The sequence below is a fragment of the Stenella coeruleoalba genome (genome assembly GCF_951394435.1).
Source record: "Stenella coeruleoalba genome assembly, chromosome: 3".
In the NCBI taxonomy this organism is placed as follows: Eukaryota; Metazoa; Chordata; class Mammalia; order Artiodactyla; family Delphinidae; genus Stenella; species Stenella coeruleoalba.
The window spans coordinates 101504136-101526820 of record NC_137148.1 but is presented as its reverse complement, the minus strand read 5'-3'; the positions used below and the strand labels follow the sequence as shown (position 1 = coordinate 101526820).

At 35.0% G+C, this 22685-nt stretch overlaps 1 protein-coding gene across 10 annotated transcripts in view; it reads right to left on the bottom strand.

The window, feature by feature from the left end:
* The window catches only part of CSNK1G3 (casein kinase 1 gamma 3), a 156673-nt gene that overhangs the window by 98688 nt on the left and 35300 nt on the right, over window positions 1-22685 (bottom strand). For all 10 annotated transcript variants that reach the window (XR_013827476.1, XR_013827477.1, XR_013827478.1 and 7 more), the window contains exons 2-3: window positions 18944-19369; window positions 10435-10475 (exon numbers count right to left, since the gene is read on the bottom strand). Coding sequence is in view for 1 of the 10 variants with exons in the window: in XM_079916028.1 (XP_079772154.1) it covers window positions 10435-10475; window positions 18944-19121 (219 nt within the window). In the remaining 9 variants the exon portion in view is untranslated. The remainder of the gene's footprint in view (window positions 1-10434; window positions 10476-18943; window positions 19370-22685) is intronic.

Below are 22685 nucleotides of genomic sequence, written 5' to 3'. Positions count from 1 at the left end.
TTGGTGTCAACATTTTTTTTTTTTTTGGTATTCCAAGCATTGTTCTTTATAATATTTCAACGTCTTGCCTTGATTAAAATACAATCTGAGACAGAGTAAAACTGTGTTCAACAATTTCCACAAATACATATAGTATCCATACATATGGAAAGACCCACCTCAATAAAGCAAAAAAATATTTAATATTTCAAACATTCAGAAGCATATGAATGCATTAGAAAAGGTCTTTAAAAGCTACATAATAAACCAGTAGTTAACTCAGGAGAGGAATCTAGCTTTGAGTAAGGTCAAAGGTGAATTTTTAATTTCTGTTGATTTTTTTATGAAAGATCTATATATATATATTTTTTTAAGACAGTAAATATGGTCTATTTTTGCTTCTTTCCAATAAAATACATTTGATCACTTTTTTTTTAAACAGCAGGTTCTCATTAGTCATCCATTTTATACACATTAGTGTATACATGTCAATCCCAATAGCCCAATTCATCACACCACCACCACCACCCACCCGCTGCTTTCCCCCCTTGGTGTGCATACGTTATTCTCTATATCTGTGTCTCAATTTCTGCCCTGAAAACCGGTTCATCCGTACCATTTTTCTATGTTCCACATATATGCGTTAATATACGATATTTGTTTTTCTCTTTCTGACTTACTTCACTCTGTATGACAGTCTCTAGATCCATCCACGTCTCAACAAATGACCCAATTTCGTTCCTTTTTATGGCTGAGTAATATTCCATTGTATATATGTACCACTTCTTCTTTATCCGTTCGTCTGTCGATGGGCATTTAGGTTGCTTCCATGACCTGGCTATTGTAAATAGTGCTGCAATGAACATTGGGGTGCATGTGCCTTTTTGGGTTTTTTTTAACATCTTTATTAGGGTATAATTGCTTTACAATGGTGTGTCAGTTTCTGCTTTCTAACAAAGTGAATCAGTTATACACATACATATGTCCCTATATCTCTTCCCTCTTGCATCTCCCTCCCTCCCACCCTCCCTATCCCACCCCTCTAGGTGGTCACAAAGCATCAAGCTGATCTCGCTGTGCTATGCAGCTGATTCCCACTAGCTAGCTATTTTACGGTTGGTAGTGTATATATGTCCATGCCACTCTCTCATTTTGTCCCAGCTTACCCTTCTCCCTCCCTGTATCCTCAAGTCTATTCTCTAGTAGGTCTGCATCTTTATTCCCGCCTTGCCCCTAGGTTCTTCTGACCGTTTTCTTTTTCTTTTTAAATTTAGATTCCATATATATGTGTTAGCATACGGTATTTGTTTTTCTCTTTCTGACTTACTTCACTCTGTATGACAGTCTCTAGGTCCATCCACCTCACTACAAATAACTCAGTTTCGTTCCTTTTTATGGCTGAGTAATATTCCATTGTATATATGTGTCACATCTTCTTTTGATGGACGCTTAGGTTGCTTACATGTCCTGGTAAATAGAGCTGCAATGAACATTTTGGTACATGACTCTTTTTGAATTATGGTTTTCTCAGGGTATATGCCCAGTAGTGGGATTGCTGGATCATATGGAAATTCTATTTTTACTTTTTAAGGAACCTCCATACTATTCTCCATAGTGGCTGTATCAATTTACATTCCCACCAACAGTGCAAGAGGGTTCCCTTTTCTCCACATGCTCTCCAGCATTTGTCGTTTGTAGATTTTCAGATGAAGCTCATTCTAACTGGTGTGATTTGAATTGTAGTTTTGTAGTTTTGATTTGCATTTCTCTAATAATTAGTGATGTGAGCAGCTTTTCATGTGCTTCTTGGCCATCTGTATGTCATCTTTGGAGAAATGTCTACTTAGGTCTTCTGCCCATTTTTGGATTGGGTTGTTTGTTTTTTTAATATTGAGCTGCATGAGCTGTTTATATATTTCGGAGATTAATCCTTTGTCCGTTGATTCGTTTGCAAATATTTTCTCCCATTCTTAGGGTTGTCTTTTCGTCTTGTTTATGGTTTCCTTTGCTGTGCAAAAGCTTTTAAGTTTCATTAGGTCCCATTTGTTTATTTTTGTTTGTATTTCCATTACTCTAGAAGGTGGATCAAAAAAGATCTTGCTGTGATCTATGTCAAAGAGTGTTCTTCCTATGGTTTCCTCTAAGACTTTAGTAGTGTCCAGACTTACATTTAGGTCTCAAATCCATTTTGAGTTTATTTTTGTGTATGGTGTTAGGGAGTGTTCTAATTTCATTCTTTTACACGTAGCTGTCCAGTTTCCCCAGCACCACTTACTGAAGAGACTGTCTTTTCTTCATTGTATATCCTTGCCTCCTTTGTCATAGATTAGTTGACCATAGTTGCGTGGGTTTACCTCTGGGCTTTCTACCTGTTCCATTGATCTATGTTCCTGTTTTTCTGCCAGTACCATATTGCCTTGATTACTGTAGATTTGTAGTATAGTCTGAAGTCAGGGAGTCTGATTCCTCCAGCTCCGTTTTTTTCCCTCAAGACTGCTTTGGCTATTCGGGGTCTTTTGTGTCTCCATACAAATTTTAAGATTTTTTGTTCTAGTTCCATAAAAAATGCCATTGGTAATTTGATAGGGATTGCATTGAATCTGTAGATTGCTTTGGGTAGTATAGTCATTTTCACAATATTGATTCTTCCAATCCAAGAACATGGTATATCTCTCCACCTGTTGGTATCATCTTTAATTTCTTTCATCAGTGTCTTAGAGTTTTCTGCATACAGGCCTTTTGTCTCCCTAGGTAGGTTTAATCCTAGGTATTTTACTCTTTTTGTTGCAATAGTAAATGGGAGTGTTTCCTTAATTCCTCTTTCAGATTTTTCGTCATTAGTGTATAGGAATGCAAGAGATTTCTGTGCATTAATTTTGTATCCAGCAACTTTACCAAATTCATTGATTAGCTCGTTTCCTGGTGGCATCTTTAGGATTCTCTATGTATAGTATCATGTCATCTGCAAACAGTGACAGTTTTACTTCTTCTTCTCCGATTTGTATTCTTTTTATTTCTTTTTCTTCTCTGACTGCCGAGGCTAGGACTTCCAAAACTATGTTGAATAATAGTGGCAAGAGTGGACATCCTTTTCTTGTTCCTGATCTTAGAGGAAATGCTTTCAGTTCTTCACCATTGAGAATGTTTGCTGTGGGTCTGTCATATATGGCCTTTATTATGTTGAGGTACGTTCCCTCTATGCCCACTTTCTGGAGTTTTTATCATAAATGGCTGTTGAATTTTGTCAAAAGCTTTCTCTGCATCTATTGAGATGATCATATGGTTTTCATTCTTCAATTTGTTAATATGGTGTATCACATTGATTGATTTGCATATACTGAAGAATCCTTGCACCCCTGGGATAAATCCCACTTGATCATGGTGTATGATCCTTTTAATGTGCTGTTGGATTCTGTTTGCTAGTATTTTGCTGAGGATTTTTGCATCTATATTCATCAGTGATATTGGTCGCTAATTTTCTTTTTTTGTAGTATCTTTGTCTGGTTTTGGTATCAGGGTGATGGTGGCCTCATAGAATGAGTTTGGGAGTGTTCCTTCCTCCAAAATATTTTGGAAGAGCTTGAGAAGGATGGGTGTTAGCTCTTCTCTAAATGTTTGATAGAATTCACCTGTGAAGCCATCTGGTCCTGTACTTTTGTTTGTTGGAAGATTTTTAATCACAGTTTCAATTTCATTACTTGTGATTGGTCTGTTCATATTTTCTATTTCTTCCTGGTTCAGTCTTGGAAGGTTATACCTTTCTAAGAATTTGTCCATTTCTTCTAGGTTGTCCATTTTATTGGCATAGAGTTCCTTGTAGTAGTCTCTTAGGATGCTTTGTATTTCTGTGGTGTCTGGTGTCACTTCTCCTTTGTCATTTCTAATTTTATTGATTTGAGTCCTCTCCCTCTTTTTCTTGATGAGTCTGACTAATGGTTTATCAATTTTGTTTATCTTCTCAAAGAACCAGCTTTTACTTTTATTGACCTTTGCTATTGTTTCCTTTGTTTCTATTTCATTTATTTCTGCTCTGATCTTTATGATTTCTTTCCTTCTGCTAACTTTGGGTTTTGTTTGTTCTTCTCTCTCTAGTTCCTTTAGGTGTAAGGTTAGATTATTTATTTGAGATTTTTCTTGTTTCTTGAGGTAGGCTTGTATAGCTATAAACTTCCCTCTTAGAACTGCTTTTGCTGCATCCCATAGGTTTTGGATTGTCATGTTTTCATTGTCATTTGTCTCGCGGTATTGTTTGATTTCCTCTTTGACTTCTTCAGTGATCTCTTTGTTATTTAGTAACGTAGTGTTTAGCCTCCATGTGTTTGTGTTTTTTGCGTTTTTTCCCCTGTAACTGATTTCTAATCTCATAGCTCTGTGGTCAGAAAAGATGCTTGATATGATTTCAATTTTCTTATATTTACTGAGGTTTGATTTGTGACCCAAGATGTGATCTATCCTGGAGAATGTTCCTTGCGCACTTGAGAAGAAAGTGTAATCTGCTGTTTTTGGATGGAATGTCCTATAAATATCAATTAACGCTATCTGGTCTATTGTGTCATTTAAAGCTCTGTTTCCTTATTTATTTTCATTTTGGAGGATCTGTCCATTGGTGTGAGTGAGGTGTTAAAGTACCCCACTATTATTGTGTTACTGTCGATTTCCTCTTTTACAGCTGTTAGCAGTTGCCTTATGCGTTGAGGTGCTCCAGTGTTGGGTGCATATATATTTATAATTGTTATATCTTCTTCTTGGATTGATGCCTTGATCATTATGAAGTGTCCTTCCTTGTCTCTTGTAACATTCTTTATTTTGAAGTCTATTTTATCTGATATGAGTATTGCTACTCCAGCTTTCTTTTGATTTCCATTTGCATGGAATATCTTTATCCATCCCCTCACTTTCAGTCTGTATGTGTCCCTAGGTCTGAAGTGGGTCTCTTGTAGACAGCATATATATGGGTCTTGTTTTTGTATCCATTCAGCAAGCCTGTTTCTTTTGGTTGGAGCATTTAAGCCATTCATGTTTAAGGTAATTATCGATATGTATGTTCCTATGACCATTTTCTTAATTGTTTTGGGTTTGTTTTTGTAGGTTCTTTTCTTCCCTTGTGTTTCCCACTTACAGAAGTTTCTTTAGAATTTGTTGTAGAGCTGGTTTGGAGGTGCTGAATTCTTTAGCTTTTGCTTGTCTGTAAAGCTTTTGATTTCTCCATCGAATCTGAATGAGCTCCTTGCCAGGTAGCCTTGGTTGTAGGTTCTTCCCTTTCATCACTTTAAGTATATCATGCCACTCCCTTCTCGTTTGTACAGTTTCTGCTGAGAAATCAGCTGTTAACTTTATGGGAGTTCCCTTGTATGTTATTTGTTGTTTTTCCCTTGCTGCTTTCAGTAATTTTTCTTTATCTTTAATTTTTGCCAATTTGATTACTATGTGTCTCGCTGTGTTTCTCCTTGGATTTATCCTGTATGGGACTCTGCAGTTCCTGGACATGGGTGGCTGCTTCCTTTCCCATGTTAGGGAAGTTTTCGACTACAATCTCTTCAAATATTTTCTCGGGTCCTTTCTCTCTCTCTTCTCCTTCTGGGACACCTGTAGTGTGAATGTTGTTGCGTTTAATGTTGTCTCAGAGGTCTCTTAGGCTGTCTTCATTTCTTTTCATTCTTTTTTCTTTATTCTGTTCCACAGCAGTGAATTCCACCATTCTGTCTTCCAGGTCACTTATCCGTTCTTCTGCCTCAGTTATTCTGCTATTGATTCCTTCTACTGTAGTTTTCATTTCAGTTATTGTATTGTTCACCTCTGTTTGTTGGTTAATTCTTCTAGGTGTTTTTTAAACATTTCTTGCATCTTCTCGATCTTTGCCTCCATTCTTTTTCCGAGGTCCTGGATCATCTTCACTATCATTATTCTGAATTCTTTTTCTGGAAGGCTGCCTATCTCCACTTCATTTATTTGTTTTTCTGGGGGTTTATCTTGTTCCTTCATCTCGTACATAGCCCCCTGCCTTTTCATCTTGTCTATCCTTCTGTGAATGTGGTTTTTGTTCCACAGGCTGCAAGACTGTAGTTCTTCTTGCTTCTGCTGTCTGTCCTGTGGTGGATGAGGCTATCATGGAGGCTTGTGCAGCTTTCCTGATGGGAGGGACTCTCAACTCTTCTATAATGTAATAATCTATTAGTCATCTTTGTCTCCCTAAGGTTAAATCCAGATAGTCAACTTTAAGCGCAGCGTAAAATAAATTAATGCCATAAATGTACACAAGGTTAAGTGGCTATTAGATCAAGCATTAGGGAAATCTGTGTTTGACTCTTTGACCCTGAAGAAGAGTATACTGTGAACATTCATGACTAGAATGGTGGCCCTGATTCTATTTCTCCTGTTTCCAGGAATTCACCTCTAAACTATATATTTCTAATGTAAAGAAATTAAGAAATTACAGAAAAGTAAGAAAGAACAAAGACAGAGATAGGAAAATTCTGATAGTAGCAACAATATATATTTTTTTAATTTTTAGCTGGAGTACAGCTTACAATAAAACACACAGTTCCTAAGTATTAGGCCCATGAGCTTTGTAAATTGTATATATCCCTGCAACCACCATCTCAAAAAACCTTTAGCCTCTAAAGTTTAGAGCATTTCCATCACCATTCTCTCAGAGATAATCACTTTTGGACTTCTATCACCTTTGGATTTGTTTTGTCCGTTGTTGGATTTCATACAAATGACATTATACAATGTATGTGTTATATGTACGTGTCTGGCTTTTCTCCTTCAACATAATGTTTTTGAGATTTTTACAGTCACACACACACACATACACACACACACAGAGAACATAAACAGAAGCAAAATAGATTTAACATATAAGAAATAATAAATGTGTGAAAATATTTGCAGGAAACAAAACTATAACAGAGTAATAACACAGGAAAGTTGAACAAGATTCAACAGGAAGGTACAGCAAGGTAACAAAATTTAAACAAAACCAACAAAACTTCAAGAAGTACAAAAAACTACAACAACAAAATTTAAAACTAATCTACCAGCACATTAACACAACAGAAAAGAGAATTTGGAAATTGGGAGATAGAAAAATGTCTAAAGAATGAGAAAATTTTGTAGACTGAATCTATATAAAGTATACAAAATGCATTATGAAGGAGGAAAAATAGAAATAGGAAAAAGATTAAAGATCTGGACAATATAATGTGAAGGTCTAATATGCATTTGATAAGTGTCTTGAGAGAAAAGTGAGCAGAGGCAATAACTGAAGAAATAAATGCAAGAACTGATGAAAGATAAACCAGAGATTCAAGAGGAATGTGAATCCCAAACAGAATAACTAACATATTTATGCTAAGATATATCGTAATGAAAGAACCAACGACAGACTTCAGATAAAGAACCTGTAAAGTCCCAGTGGAACAATTATAATCATAAAGATTATTATAAGAGAAAACAATCAGCTTAGTTCTTGAGAGGCAGAATGGTAGGGTACAACTCTAGTTAAAAGCATAGGCACTGAAACTAAATTGTATTGGGTTTGAATCCTAAATTCACTACTTACTAGCTGTTGTAGAGACTTTGGCAAGTTACTTAATCTTTATGTACTTTTCAGTTCCCTCATCTATGAAAGAGGGATAGAATATTCTTTCTCATTTTGTTTATATATACATATATATGACTTAAAATAGCTCCTTCCACACAGTGGAATTCTTCAGTTTTAACTATATAAAAGTATATAACCATAAGATATAATAAAAGATGCCCACTCAGGCAATCACAAGTAAAATTAAATACATAATTTATTCAATCACTAATATTCCCTAGGTAAAAACAGAAACCCAGATCTAACTTAGTTGAGGCAGTTCAACTTGATTCCAATACTTTACTAGCAGTAAAATTTTATTGTGCCACCATATAACAAAAGTCACCTCACCACAGGATGAATTTTTCATTATTCATGAACAACGGGTTACTATATAACTACAAACAACAAGATAAGAGGGTGGTGACTGAGGTCAAATTTAACAAATTACCTTGAAACAAACGATCAGTATGAACTAGGGTAACATTAAATAAATGTGAAAACCTTTATAGGAGATAACAGAGCTAAAAGTAGTCACTGAAGTTTGCTCTCTGAACACCACTGTCAACAAATAATGCCTTTATTTGTACCAATGTACAAAAATAAGATAGCACTGAAGGTATACAGACATAATATTTTCAAGTGGTTACTTTTTAGGCAGGTTCTGAACAAAATTATATTATCTTCTATAAACAGAGACAATAGATACAAACATAAGATACAAAAATATATACAAGGACACTTTATATATATATATAATACATACACACACACGCACACACGCACACACACACACACACACACACACACACACACACAAACATTTAGTAAACTAAGTACCGAACCATGGTCCAACAGTTTATGTGAAAAATTTTCTGCCCTGCCAATATATTTTTTGGATGAATCTGAGGCAAGCATGACTCTATACCATATTTCAACCTCAAAATACCACAAAGGGATCCAAAAATATTCCCAGTTCCCAAAGAATACCAAATAACCACAATTTTTATATGTAGTCCTGATCACTGTGAATGTCTGCCCACCAAAAAAAAGAAGAAAAATAAGGGGATAGTGATATGGCATGAAGGTAAACTAAAAAAAGTGACTTATGTGTGTATACATAAGAAGGCTAAAAGATGACATAATACATGTTTACTAAGGCATCAAAGATGTCAACAGGGTTAACAAGTTCCAAATCTGAAAATAACAGGACCTAAGGGTCACCAGTTAATGACTGAAATGGACAAGTAAAGGTCAGCCTAGAGGGGCTCCTATTTTGACACAGTGGTTTATTTGCCCTAACATCAGTTAAATATCTGATAGCTATCTGAAGCTACTCACTACGGGCCATCAATAACACAGAATATGGGTGTTGCCACACTTCCATCCTTGTGTGCCACCCCAACTCCCAACACCGTACAACATCTAGATCCCAGACCACTGGCCTAGAACATGGGAAAAGAGAGAAATCCAAAGAAAAAGTCAGCAGTGCCCATTCCCTGCATCCTGGGCCTCACTATTGTGATTCACACAAACTAACTCCCCCCGTCCTGATTTCACACCCAGGAGGGAACCTTGTAATTTTAACTTAGCATTCTATGTATATCAGCCTACAGAAAGAAAACATATTATTTATTCTGATGTGGGCATTCTGGACCCATAATAGTAAAATACCTCACTGTAAGTTAGAAATTAACTCTTTCTAAATATTTACACCTCTGAGAGCTTGACTGATTGCATGAATTGATTAATACTGTGAATCCATTTCTGATTAACAGTGACAATCTTAATGAGACAACCTAACCAGATTTTCTGTCATAAAGTCAAGGACCAGAACTTAAACCTAGGTGAACTCATGCCAGGTAAATGCCAGTGCCAACTCACATGTCAGCCAGCCAGTCTCTCCTGGTGGCACCACAACCCTTCTGTGCGTTTTTATTTCCCAGTAAAAGTAAACAGCATTTGTTGCAGTGAAACTTGGTTTACACTCACAGGATACTTAAAATTAAGTAGCACAGTTTTCTATCTCATCCCCAACGTTTTTTTTTTTTATTTCTCCCACTTGCCTCTTCCTCAAATAGTCTCTCCTTCTATATTAAAGTCACATTACCCTAATAACAGTGGTTATATTGGCAGAGACAAGATTGAGACTGGCAGGCAGGCTGGGAAAAACCAAGCCATGCTCAACCTCAAGGAAACATGGCTGGCATACCAGATAGAACAGATGTGCCAGCAGAAAGTTATATCTTATAAAAATTCCCAGATCCCAACTATTCAAAAAAAAAAAGCTGCCTTATAGCTGTCATACCAGGCACATCTGGGACTTCAAAACATTCCCAGGGGAGTTTGCTTGCCTGGCTATCCACCCACATCAAGAATTTCTGAATCCTTGAAGGTCAAGCAATAGCCAAGTTTTACCAAATATAAAAACATCAACAGAAAAAGAGATGTTGGAAGGTACCTCAAATACATTTTCAAATAATGTAATCCTGAATACTAAGGACACCTTTGTCCAAGTGCTTGAATCAGGAAGAAAAATCTTGCATTCTAACTTTTATCTAATAAAAAATGCCAATATGTCAGCTTCCTTAAATTCAAAATTTTTTAAATTCAGTTCTATAATGCTGCCAAAGTAAAGGGATTAAGTTTTTGTAACACACAAAGACACAGATATCTTATATATACATTATCATACACTTGAGGGGCATGAAGATGCTAGGAGCTTAATAACAAAAGGTCAGTTACACTTACCACTTTCCCAATAAACACTCAAGTTAAAAGGATATGAAAAAAAATTAGTGAAAATGCAACTTAATCATTAAAGAAATAATAAGAAAATAATTAAAGAAAAATAAGAAACATGAACTTACCAGTTTAATTGCCACATATTCATTTGTGTATAAATTTTTCCCTTGAAAAAAAAAGAAAAATGTCAGATTCTACCAGCAATGAATTTTTAAGGATACATTATGTAAAACTGTACTTTGGGGGGTCAGGGGAAGCACATAACACATTTAAATGAAACATAGGTTTCTGCTTCCAACTATTTAGCAGAAGTCTCAATAACAAGGAAATATTTAAATTTATGATCAACTCCATAACATATTCAGTATTTCACCTAGATTCAGAGTAGAAAGTAATACTAATAAATACTTTAGACCATTTATTTAAAAAAAAGAAAAATTCTTATTTTGTTGGAATACTGCATACAATTTACAAAGTAATCAGTAGGCAAACACATGCTAAACTAAATTTCAAAACTAGAACCCTATGTAGAAATTGGAGTACAAAATTCCTTTCTCGATCACCACCTCATTTTAAATCCTTCATTATTACGGGATGTGATCTTAATAGGGCTCATATGTAATCTAGTAAATAGATCAAATATATAGAAAAAAATGTGGAATACCTTTAAAATAAAACTTTAAAAGTATTATTCAATAATTGGCTTTGACAAACTAGTTGATTACTCTGAGGGGAAGAAGGGTTATTAAGAACTTGCCTTATAAGCAAATTAAATTCCAGGTATTTTAAGAGTTAGATATAAGCCATAAAACAAGAAAAAATATTTATCAGGCCAGTATACAGAAGCCTTTTTGAGCATTAAAAATAAATGGAAAAAGATGAAAAGATCAGAAGATTTTATACAGATTTGATAGCTTAAAATATTTTAAACTTCTGTAAGTTGAAAAAAACTATTATATACAAAGAACAAGTGAAAGACAAATCAGAATAAAGATTTAATATAATTAATATGTAAAGAATTCAAATGAATTACAGTAATTATTGGCACCAGCAAGTTGAAAATAATCTAGAAAATTCCAAGGGGTCAACATCTGTAGTTCAAGTAAAATACTATGGAGAATTAAGTATATGAAGAAAATCTGATACAGAAATTAATGTGCGTCTTTACAAGTACAGTTCAAAGAATAAAAAACAGAACAATATTTGATTTCTGGATTTCCAGTATTCTTTCAATAAGCATGTACTATTTTTATAGTAAGAAAAACAGAACACTGATCGTTGTTGTTTTTAACTGTGATAGTAACTGGCCCTGGTCACACTGGCGACTTAACACAAAATAGGTAATCATCAACTTTCACACATGTGATTTTTCCAACATAATACACCTAACTTCATTTTATACAACAGCTAATAAATGGCAGTAAAACTTCTAGACAAAATTTCAGTCTTGGATATGCTGCCACAGTGAGCAGTATTTTCACCATAAGAATCTTTGCCACAAGCAGTTTCGCAGCACAGCTAATTGCCCATGAGGCAATTTTGATGGAAAAATTGAAAATTATATTTTGATAAAAATGTGAAAATTTTACATGAAATTAAAATGAAAATAAAATTTAAAATGAACATTAAAAAGGACACAATGACACATGAAAAACTAGTAATAAAATATTTTAAAGATTCTACTGTCAAAATGAAAATACAAAAAATATCTGAATACATTTAAAACGTGTATAGATTCATGATTATAGCTGTATTATGGTATATCTGAGAAAAGGTGATACTTCCTTTGTCAAAGTCAATCATTACGGATTCAGAATCTCATGTTGGACCTAAGTTCTCTACAACATAAGAAAACTAACTCTAAGTCTCCACAGATATCCCTGGAAATAAAATGAACAATTGAGGAATGCTCCTATTTATTATCAATATATGTAACCTATATAACTGGTAGTAAATCTCTAGACTACATTTAAATGTTCCATCACATGACCAGTCTTTATGTTCTACCAAATCATCTAAGCCAGATTCTGTACCAAATACAAAAGTTCTGTCTCCATAATGTTCTCCACTATCAAATAGCAAAAATTTTCACCATTTTCAAGAAACTTACACTCATCAGGAATCATGTAACCATTTCTTTATGGGGGATAGGAAGAGCTTGATTCTTCTTTTGCCTCCAACTTCTAATATTGCATGATAAATCTGATAAAGACAGCATTAGAGCGCAAGCTGTTGTATCTAGATTAGCCAAAGAATTGACAATTAATGCTCTGGATGACTGTTGTGAGTTACTAGCTGCTTCTTTATATTTGCTATAGCTTGGTAAGCTTTTGGTTTGAGGTGTGGCAGGGATGACTGTGTTCACTGAAGGATCTGCAAAGTGATGTTCTCATTTTCTAGTACTGTATGCAATCTGGCTTTTCACTCTCTTATGTCATACCTCTAGTAAGTTTTCTTATCATTTTATTTTCTATCAAGTCAATATATGTAGTTGTTTTATTCACTGTTTTAAGACCACCATGCTACTCGTCGCTATTTAGACCATTATGAGGCCTAAGATTTATATAAAATAAAAATATAAGGAGGTTGGGATAGACACACTACTATATATAAAAAAGATAATCAACAAGGACCTACTGTATAGCACAGGGAACTCTACTCAATACTCTGTAATAACCTATATGGGAAAAGAATCTGAAAAAGAATAGATATACATATAACTAAATCATATTGCTGTACACCTGAAACATAACACTGTAAATCAAGTATACTCCAATATAAAATAAAAATTAAAAATGAAAGCACTGGGCTTCCCTGGTGGCGCAGTGGTTGAGAGTCCGCCTGCCGATGCAGGGGACACAGGTTCGTGCCCCGGTCCGGGAAGATCCCACGTGCCGCGGAGCGGCTGGGCCCGTGAGCCATGGCCGCTGAGCCTGTGGGTCCGGAGCCCGTGCTCCGCAACGGGAGAGGCCACAGCAGTGAGAGGCCCGCGTACCACAAAAAAAAAAAAAAAAAAATGAAAGCACTGCATCAGTGGAGAAGTGAAACCAAACTGTCAACCAGTCGAAACCAAACTGTCAAACCAAAATGTCAACCAGTTATTTTATCTATTACAGCATTGAAACCAAATCGTCAATCAGTTATTTCACCCCTTACAGCAAAACTGCCTTATGGCCAATGAGTTGTATGGCCAAACAGTAAAACTGCTTGCAGCAAAGACTTATGGCGAAAATACCTAGAACCGTTGCCACCACTGTACAGCAGTGTTTGTTCATATAAATATTATAATGCTTTTCTGAGTTTTGTCCTTATTTTATAAAAATGAGTGAAAAAAAAAAGCATTCATTCTAATGCTAAATAGCATGAGTCTCATAAACCTGTCACACTTATCACAAAGATGGAGTTCAATAGGAGGACCCAAAGTGGTGAACGCTAAGCTATAGTGAGGTACTCACTGAGCCCATAAATACAAAAAAATTTTAGAAAACATACCATATTTTTAGCCAACAAGTTCAGCATTTAGATGTGCCTTCATATATATTTTCAAGAATGCATTATGTATAAAATTGTAGTCTTCCTCTAGTAAGCTTGAGGTGAATAATTTAATGGTACAATGAAAAACTTAATCGTGAGAAACTGGTATCTAACAAAGGAACAACTGTGTTTTGAGTTTAAATATGGAATTTATATTTCCTCAAAACATTATCATCTTTTCATAATTATCCTGTATATGATATTTATTCACAAGCGTACAGGGAAAAATATTCATAGGACAAGAAGTTAGGTTAAACACAAATTCCACAGAATCAAAATAAACCATATACTTCTAAAAGTACTGCTTTTGTTGGCATTTACATGTTCAAATGTCTACTTTTAAGTCACAGCAGAAAGTACAAAATCCTAAAAGCGTCACCTTTTTTTGAACATTAGACATTTTGCTGAACTTTGAGGGTTATATTTATAAAGATGAACATAGGTTGAACAACACTACCAATGCATTTTTGTCACCTTGCACAGGCATAGCCTTAAATAATTGGCTTTTAATCGATATTTGTTATACATATGAACTAACAATGCACAGAATATGTGTTTGTGGGTAAAATACGAGCAAAAGAGAGGGAGTATATGTATAGAGGGAATGCAGTTAAGAGAAGGCTCCAAATAGACTGGTTCCAGCTAACTGATGTTTTAAATCCAATTTCAAAAGACATTTCCAACAGAGCTTTGTGCCACACTGAACTTGAAAAGATGGTTTTACCAATTTTGTGGCATTTGGGTGGTCATTGTTATAAAACTATGTTCTACAGAAACTACATATATGGTTATATCAGGGATTACTAATTAACCAAAATATACTTGTGCCCCTTCCCTAATAATAGAATGCCCGAGTTTTAAAATGCTTGTCCAGCTAGACTAAATTTCTAGCCTCTTTTTCAGCTTGGTACGACCATGTGATCAAGTTCTGGATATGAGTCGATGTTAAGGTATGTCACTCCCCACTTCCAAGAATGAACATGTGCTCTTCTGGCCCTTTTTCTTCTTCTTGCTGGCTGGCTGGAAGAGAGACTGAAGCCACATATTGAGCATGCGGAGATACCCTGCAGCTCTGGGTGCTGTCCTTCTGGTCTGTGTTATGTGAAAAAGAAAGAAACGATTTTGCCTAACACCACTATATTCTAGGATCTCTTTGTTATAGCATCACAGTCTATTCCTTATTATTACATTTTTCAGATAAGTTTGAAGCTTGAATTAGTAAAAGTAGAAAATCAATAAACGTTTATAAAAATGATGAATCCACTCAAATCTGTATATTACGTGATATATACCGTAAGGCCTGCAGAATTTTCAACAAAACAATTCTTAAATATAAACAATAAATTAAGAAGAGTTATAAGCTATACAGGAACAAGAGGAGAAAAAACAAAAATAAAAGAAGTTATAAAAACTCCTGTGGTCTACAGGAGTAGAATTATAGTAGAATTATAGTAGAATTATATCAAAATTTACAATATCCTATTTCAGATAATGGGAATTCACAGACAAATATATAACACCCTTGTTCTGTGTTCCTTTACGTCATGGTCAGTCAGGTTTAGCCACAAGAGGGGACACAGAAGAAGCTCAGGAAAACAAAGTTTATTATACTCCAGGTCCTAGAAAGGGGGTCACAGAAGAAGCATCATGTTTTGGTCAGGTGGTAGAAGACAGGAGCAAGGGAAGAGCTTAGGCCAAGGCCTTTATTGTGTTTCTGCAGGAAAGGCAAGGCGGGGCAGGGTAAACAGCTTAGGACTGGGTAATTTGAATAATTCTGTTAGCCTTTGGTGGGCAGTCTCTAGTTGTCTTGTACTTGGCTATGGGATGAGTTAAGGAAGAGGAAAATTGCCTTCTGGAAGGTATGGGCCAGAGAGGAGGTATGGCTCTGGATTGTTTAGTTTGCAGATCAAGGCATGCTCCCAGTTGAGTCCTTTGCTATCTTTAAGAACTGGCTAGCCTGTAGAGGAGCAGTCTCTCCACAGCTAGAAAGGTTTTGAGGTTTTTTTGTTTTTATTATTAAAGCAATGTTATGTTGGCTGAACTGTAAAGCAGAAAGATACTCCATATATTCTGGAACACATCTGCAGTAAGAGGTCTCACCTCAGGTTTTTGTTTTTGTTTTTTTTAATTGAAATATGGTTGACCAGAAAGGTTTTTTTAAGATGTTAAAGCATCATGGGAAAATAAAAAATATATACAGTATAACCCCACATTTTAGCTAGCTTTGTTTTATCTCATTCAGTGCCTGTTAAAAACACTTCTAGGGGTTTTGGTTGATTGTCTAAGCTAGAACTACATCTAACATGCAGCAGGATGCAAGCCTTACCACAATACAAAGATAAAATAAAACCAAAAATATATCAATTCATCATTTTACAATTAAAAGTACAGATAAAAATGATAGTAAATACATTTACTTAATTTTAGATTATTTCAAAAGTTCAACTATTTTTTTTTTAATCTCAAGTTCAATTTTTATGTCCAACTTTCTTTTTTTTCTGTACTTTCAACAGAGGGTAATAGTGTCTCTCCTTGGGGCATTTAGAAATGGCAGTGGAGGTTGGGGGAAGGGCATTTGGGGTTGCATGTGGAGATGCAACTCCTATTTAGTGCCCAAGAAGTCTGAAGTTCTAAACATCATGCAGTACACTGGACAGTCCTCAACAACAACAACAAAAAAAAACTGTCCAGCCCAAGGTGCTAATAGCATCTTCGTTGAAAATCCCTTACCTGTAACCTTATATTCTTTTTTACCCAATACTAAGCACAAAAATTTCAGTGCCAGAAATCAAATGTTTATTAACATGGTTTTAAAGAAAGTACCTTAAGAATTCAAACCAGCTTTTAACATTAGCATGCTTATCCAGGTACAGAAAGAATGATACTTATCACAACTTTTTCTGTACAGAGAAATCACTTGGGACCTTTAGAAAAAGGAATAAAACGTCCCTTTATTTAATAGTCTATCAAGAGAGAAAAATATGATTAAATTAGTTCTTCAAGTGTATATGTTACATGTATCATAAGTACACATAAAACACAGTTACATGTATAGATAATACATTTAAATAAATAGATGTACACAAATATATAATTAAAACCCATAGATAGATCAGGTACAGAGAGATAGATAAATAGATGATGGATGGATGGATGGATGGATGGACTAGTAAGTCATCTTATGCCTATTCCTGCTCATTCACAGACTGCAAAAGAAAGGGTTATTTTGCTGTTTTTTCAGTACATAGCATATATAGTTTCAGTATATATGGGTACATACGGTTTCTCATATTGCCCTAGTTAAAATGCGCCACTAGATTGTTTTGTGTGTATACACACACATACACACACACATATATACATACATGCACATACACAGATGTATATATATGTAGCTATTTTGAAATAAATTACATGAAACCAATTTTGAATAAAAAATGCCGAAGTACTACGGTACTATAGTCATATACACAAAGAGAGACAGAGTGACAGGTGAAGTACAAATATTTATATACAACAAAATATATAGCTATAAAACTAATTTATATAAATAAATTTAAATAAATATAACATGCTATAATTTTAATTAAAAACAAATATCTTGATATCTTTTTAATGGAGCAGAACAATCATTGTTTTCCTAAAACAGGCAAGTATAGTGCTGGTCCTTTTATACTATTATCTAAATTTAATCTTCACAATAATTTAGGAAGTGGAAATAATCCCATTTTAAAGTTGAGAAATTTGAAGCCCCACATAGTTAAATGACTTATATATTCCATAATGGCAGAGACAAATTTTATATTTTTCTAGTGTATCATCAGTGCCTAATCATGCCTCATACATAATACTGTAGACATGCAATAAATTTTGAATGGATAGATGGATGTATAATAGTTCAAGGTTGGATAAGTAAATAACCTGGGTTTTTTTCTAATGCCAAAATCAGAAACAATTTAAGAATTTCAAAATATCTAATTCAATATCCTTCAAAAAATAAAATGTAGAACATTCACCCTTTCAAATATTTGCGTCCCTTCTAAAACGCAGAAGAGTCTGTCAGACACATCATTTAACAGCAATGTACAAAATATGTCGTTGCCTTTTATTGCCTTGCTTCATTCAAAGATTTAATGTACACTAGCTACATAAAACAGTAATAAAATGAAGGAATAACTACAAATTAGAGTGTTTTACACAATGAAAAAGGAGAAGTAGTCGAGTAGATGAACATACAATTGCTTATATTTCTAACACCAGGGTTGAATCTAATGAAAATTGTGAAGCCAAGTTTTTTCTTTTTATTTCCGAAGTTTACACTCTTGCATTGACCAGAGAGCCCTCAGGGTACCTCAGTACTGACTCCCATAAAACTGTGCTACCCTCCTTCTTGTTTCTCTTCAGTGAAGATAGCCATATCTTTATTGCACTAGGAGTTAAAAATGTAGATTTGGATCGCGAGTCCATCTTAAATTGCTGTATGACATTTGTCAAGAAACCTTCCCTCACTGAGTTTCAAATGCCTTAAATGTAGTTAGGAGGTTTAAATTAGACCAGTGTTTCCCAAACTTACCTGATTATAAGAATAAACTGAGTCAGTACTTTGTGTCCCTTATTAAGAATATAGATTCCTAAACTACCCTGGATATACTTGGGGGAAGGGGAGAACAGATTACAACACTGTAAATTTCACTGATTTTTGATGCAGTTTCAGCATATTACCTTGATTTTAAGCCATACATATCCTCCTAAAGTAACCAGTTACTAAATGTTTTCAAAGCAGAAAAGGTAGCCTAAATATCATTCCTAAAAAATACATTGCAAAGGCTTTCCTGGTATCTATTTCAGCCTCTTGGGGCTTTTTAATTTACTTTTTCTTTTTTCTCATATTCTGGATGGTTTATCTCAAGTAAACAGACATTGTTATACTAGGGAATTACTGACAAATGAAAATAGAAGTATATTAGAAATTCCTAATATCTATATTCTTTAAAATTACCACAACAAACAACTAAACAAGTAACTAAATCACTTCATTAAAAAGTATCTTTCATTTTAAAAAATGCTCCCAACTTTATGGAATAAATAAAATAGTCTTACCTAATCGTAATTCTCCAAAATTCCCACATCCAATTTTTTTTCCGACTCTAAAGTTAGGTCCAACCATTAAAACTCCAGAGGATGAAGAACCAGTTCCTCGAGTGTTGTGTCCTGACCGACCACTAGGTCGTGCCATTCTATCATCTGATTTGTCCTTGTCTTTCTTTTTATTATCCATATCAAGTTTGCGGTACTCCACTTTGAATTCTTTAATCAAGACGACCACACTGAAATAGGGTATCGTGAGAACAGGTACATCACTAGGTAACTGTACCAGGTGGGTAATGTTAACATTCAAATTGCAGTAGGTAGTCAATTAACTGATGCGTGTTCATCCCATTCGTAAAATTTTTCTCAGTTTTCTTTTCAGCAAAACATGTCTTCAAAATTATCTTTTCAATGATGTGAGCTGATATTGATAGTGACCTAGAATAGTAAGAAAAGAAAATCAGTCAACTTAGAGAATCAAAAAACATATGTTTGGGAAATTAATAACATAACCAAAGTTTAGGCAATGGACTATCACTATTTGTTGATGCCCACTGAAATCTAACCTCAGTAGCCTCTTAATCATTACCCTTTATTCCTATACTTTAATACCAAAGGGATCACAAAAACAAAACCAAACAAAGAAATCAGTGATTTGGTTACTTCTTAAAAATAAATAAAAGTAACAAAAATGTATTGAGAGGGACTTCCCCGGTGGTCCAGGGGTAAAGACTCCTCCCTCCAACGCAGGGGACGCGGGTTCAATCCCTGGTTGGGGAACTAAGATCCTACATGCTGTGGGGCAACTAAGCCCGCGTGCCACAACTACTCAGCTCACACGCCTCAACAAGAGAGCCCATATGCCACAAACTACAGAGCCCACGCGCTCTGGAGCCGGTGCACCACAACTGGAGAGAGAAAACCCACACGCCGCAACTAGAGAGAGGCCTGCGCACCACAACGAAGAGCCCGTGTCACAACGAAAGATCTCGCATGCCACAACTAAGACCCAACATGGCTAAAAATAAAGAAAAAATAAAAATAAATAAAATCACTGTTTAAAAGAAAAAATGTATTGAGTGTTTCATAAGCCAATATACATTCACTAACCAAGTCCTTCCAACTTAGAATCATGTCAATTAAAAAAAAAAATACTCAAAGAATTCCAGTAAGTCAATATAAGATTTTCAATTTAAATTAAAGCAGAAAGAGAATACATTTTGTAAATTAGTAAAAGAGCTTAATAAAAATATCTTCCACATATTCATACACTTCATAATTTTCAAAGGCTTTTCAAATATACATTCTCATTTGATCTTCATTTATTCAAATATTTATTACCCATTAAGTATATATTATCTATAACTATATATGGGAATGGAGCAATCATAACAAGGGTTGAAATAAATAGTATTTTCTCATCAGCTTTTAGCAACCCACCAAATATGCAATTATTCCTAACACCTAATCTATTTCTAAAGTTTCTTATTATATTTGCCATACTCAATATTGCAGATGAAACTATAAGCATCTGTTTGGTATAAGTAAAATCGAATCATTTTTACATATACTGTTTGCTCTCTTTCCAGCTGTAATAGAGTAACTGATACTGAACTTCCCCTCTTGCTATAAATAATTATGAAACTGGACAAAACATATGAAGTACCTGTTTTCAGGCACTGGATAATAGGCAGTGTAAGAGAAAACAGAAACACAGAAGGTGATTTCCACCTTCACCCAAGATCTCCAGCTAGGGACAATTTTCTGACTACAGCACAGGGAAATGGAGGCTCAGGCTCAGTGATCATAGATCAGAGTTTGGGACTGTTGAAGCTAGTGGAATTTGCAGGACCTCACAGTACTGAAGGTGAGGCAATTGTACAGTTTTAGGGATAGGAGGTGACAGGGCAGAAGCTAGGCTAGCAGACAAAGGCTACTATGGGGTTAAATAAAGAATGGAGATACTAAAGGCTGTGCAATGCTAGAATATCTTAAAGTTCCTATTTAGTCATGGTGGAGGAATCTCATTAATATCCCAGAATTTAGCTGAAATACCAGAAAGACCAAGTCTTTAGAGTAAGGACCATACCCTAGAGTAAGGACTACTACACACTGGCCGAACTAAAGCCTAAAACCAAGCCTAGATAGGATTAAGAATACCTCCAATTACACTAACTACATTCCAGAATGAAACTTGACACACTTAAAACAGAGGAAAAAAAACCCAAAACCAGACTTTCAACAATGGTGAATTCATAATGTCCACACATGAAAATGAGCAGTAAATGTGACATGCAGACAGGAAACAAAGCCATCAAAGGAAACAGACTCCAAGATGACCCTGATATTGATATTAGAAGACAGGACTTCAAAATTACTAAATAGCTGTTGAAGTCCTATTACATTAAAGAAAGAGACTGGAGCAGAAAAAAATATTTGAAGAAATAGTGGTTGAAAATTTCCCAAATTTACTGAAAAACACTAACCTACAAAATGAGGAAACTCAGCAATCCCATAAAGGATAGGTACAAAGCAAATTAAACCTAGGTACATCAAAGTGCCAAAACCCCAAAATAAAGGGAAAATCTTGAAAGCAGACAGAGAAAAACTACACGACATACAGGTGAACTTCTAACTTCTTATCAGAAACAATGGAGACCCAAAAGAAAATGGGAGAATACGTTCAAAGCGATGAAAGGAGGAAAAGAACTCTCAACCCAGAACATGACATCCAATAAAAATTAGTCTTTAAAACTGAAAGTGAAAGAAAGCCATTTTCAGATGAAGGAAGCTAATTAGTCACCAGCACACTTGCACAACAAGAAATACTTTTTAAATAGTGCATTAGGCTTAATTAAATCACATGATACCAGACAGAAATCTGAAACTTCAAGAAGAAATGAGGAACACTAGAAATGGGAAATGCATGTGTATTCATTTCCTTAAAAGATAAATTACTCTTTAAAGCACAAATAATTTCTTAGTGTCACTTATAACATATGTGGAAATAAAATATGTGTATAACAAGAGAAATGGCAGGGGCAGGTAGTAAATGGAATTATATTATTTTAAGATTCTTATATTTGTTAAGAATGAAGTGGTTCAGTATTAATTTTAAGAAGCCCATGTTAAGTTAAAAATGCATATTGTGATACCTAGACAAATACTAAAAATTAATTACAACATAAATATCTAAAAAGTTAACACAAGAAATAAAGTAGAATGACAAACATTTGATTAAAACAAAAGAAGAAAAATAAGAGATATGAGACAAAAAGGAAAACAGCAAGAGAATAGACTTTAAAACACACATGTAATGAAAATGGATCATGTTTTCCTAATAAAAGGCAAAAGGCTATATTAAAAAATCAAGATCCAACTATATGCTGTCTCTAAGAAACAACTTTAAATACAAAGACACAGATAGACTGAAAGTGAAAGAATAGAAAAAGAGGGCTTTCCTGGTGGCGCAGCGGTTAGGAATCCTCCTGCCAATGCAGAGGACATGGGTTCGAGGCCTGGTCTGGAAAGGTCCCACATGCCACGGAGCAACTAAGCCCCTGTGCCACAACTACTGAGCCTGTGCTCTGAAGCCTGCGAGCCACAACTACGGAGCCCGTGCACCACAACAACTGAAGCCCACACACCTAGAGCCCGTGCTCTGCAACGAGAAGCCACCACAATGAGAAGTCCGCGCAGTGCAACAAAGAATAGTCCCCGCTCACCACAACTAGAGAAAACCTGCACACTGCAA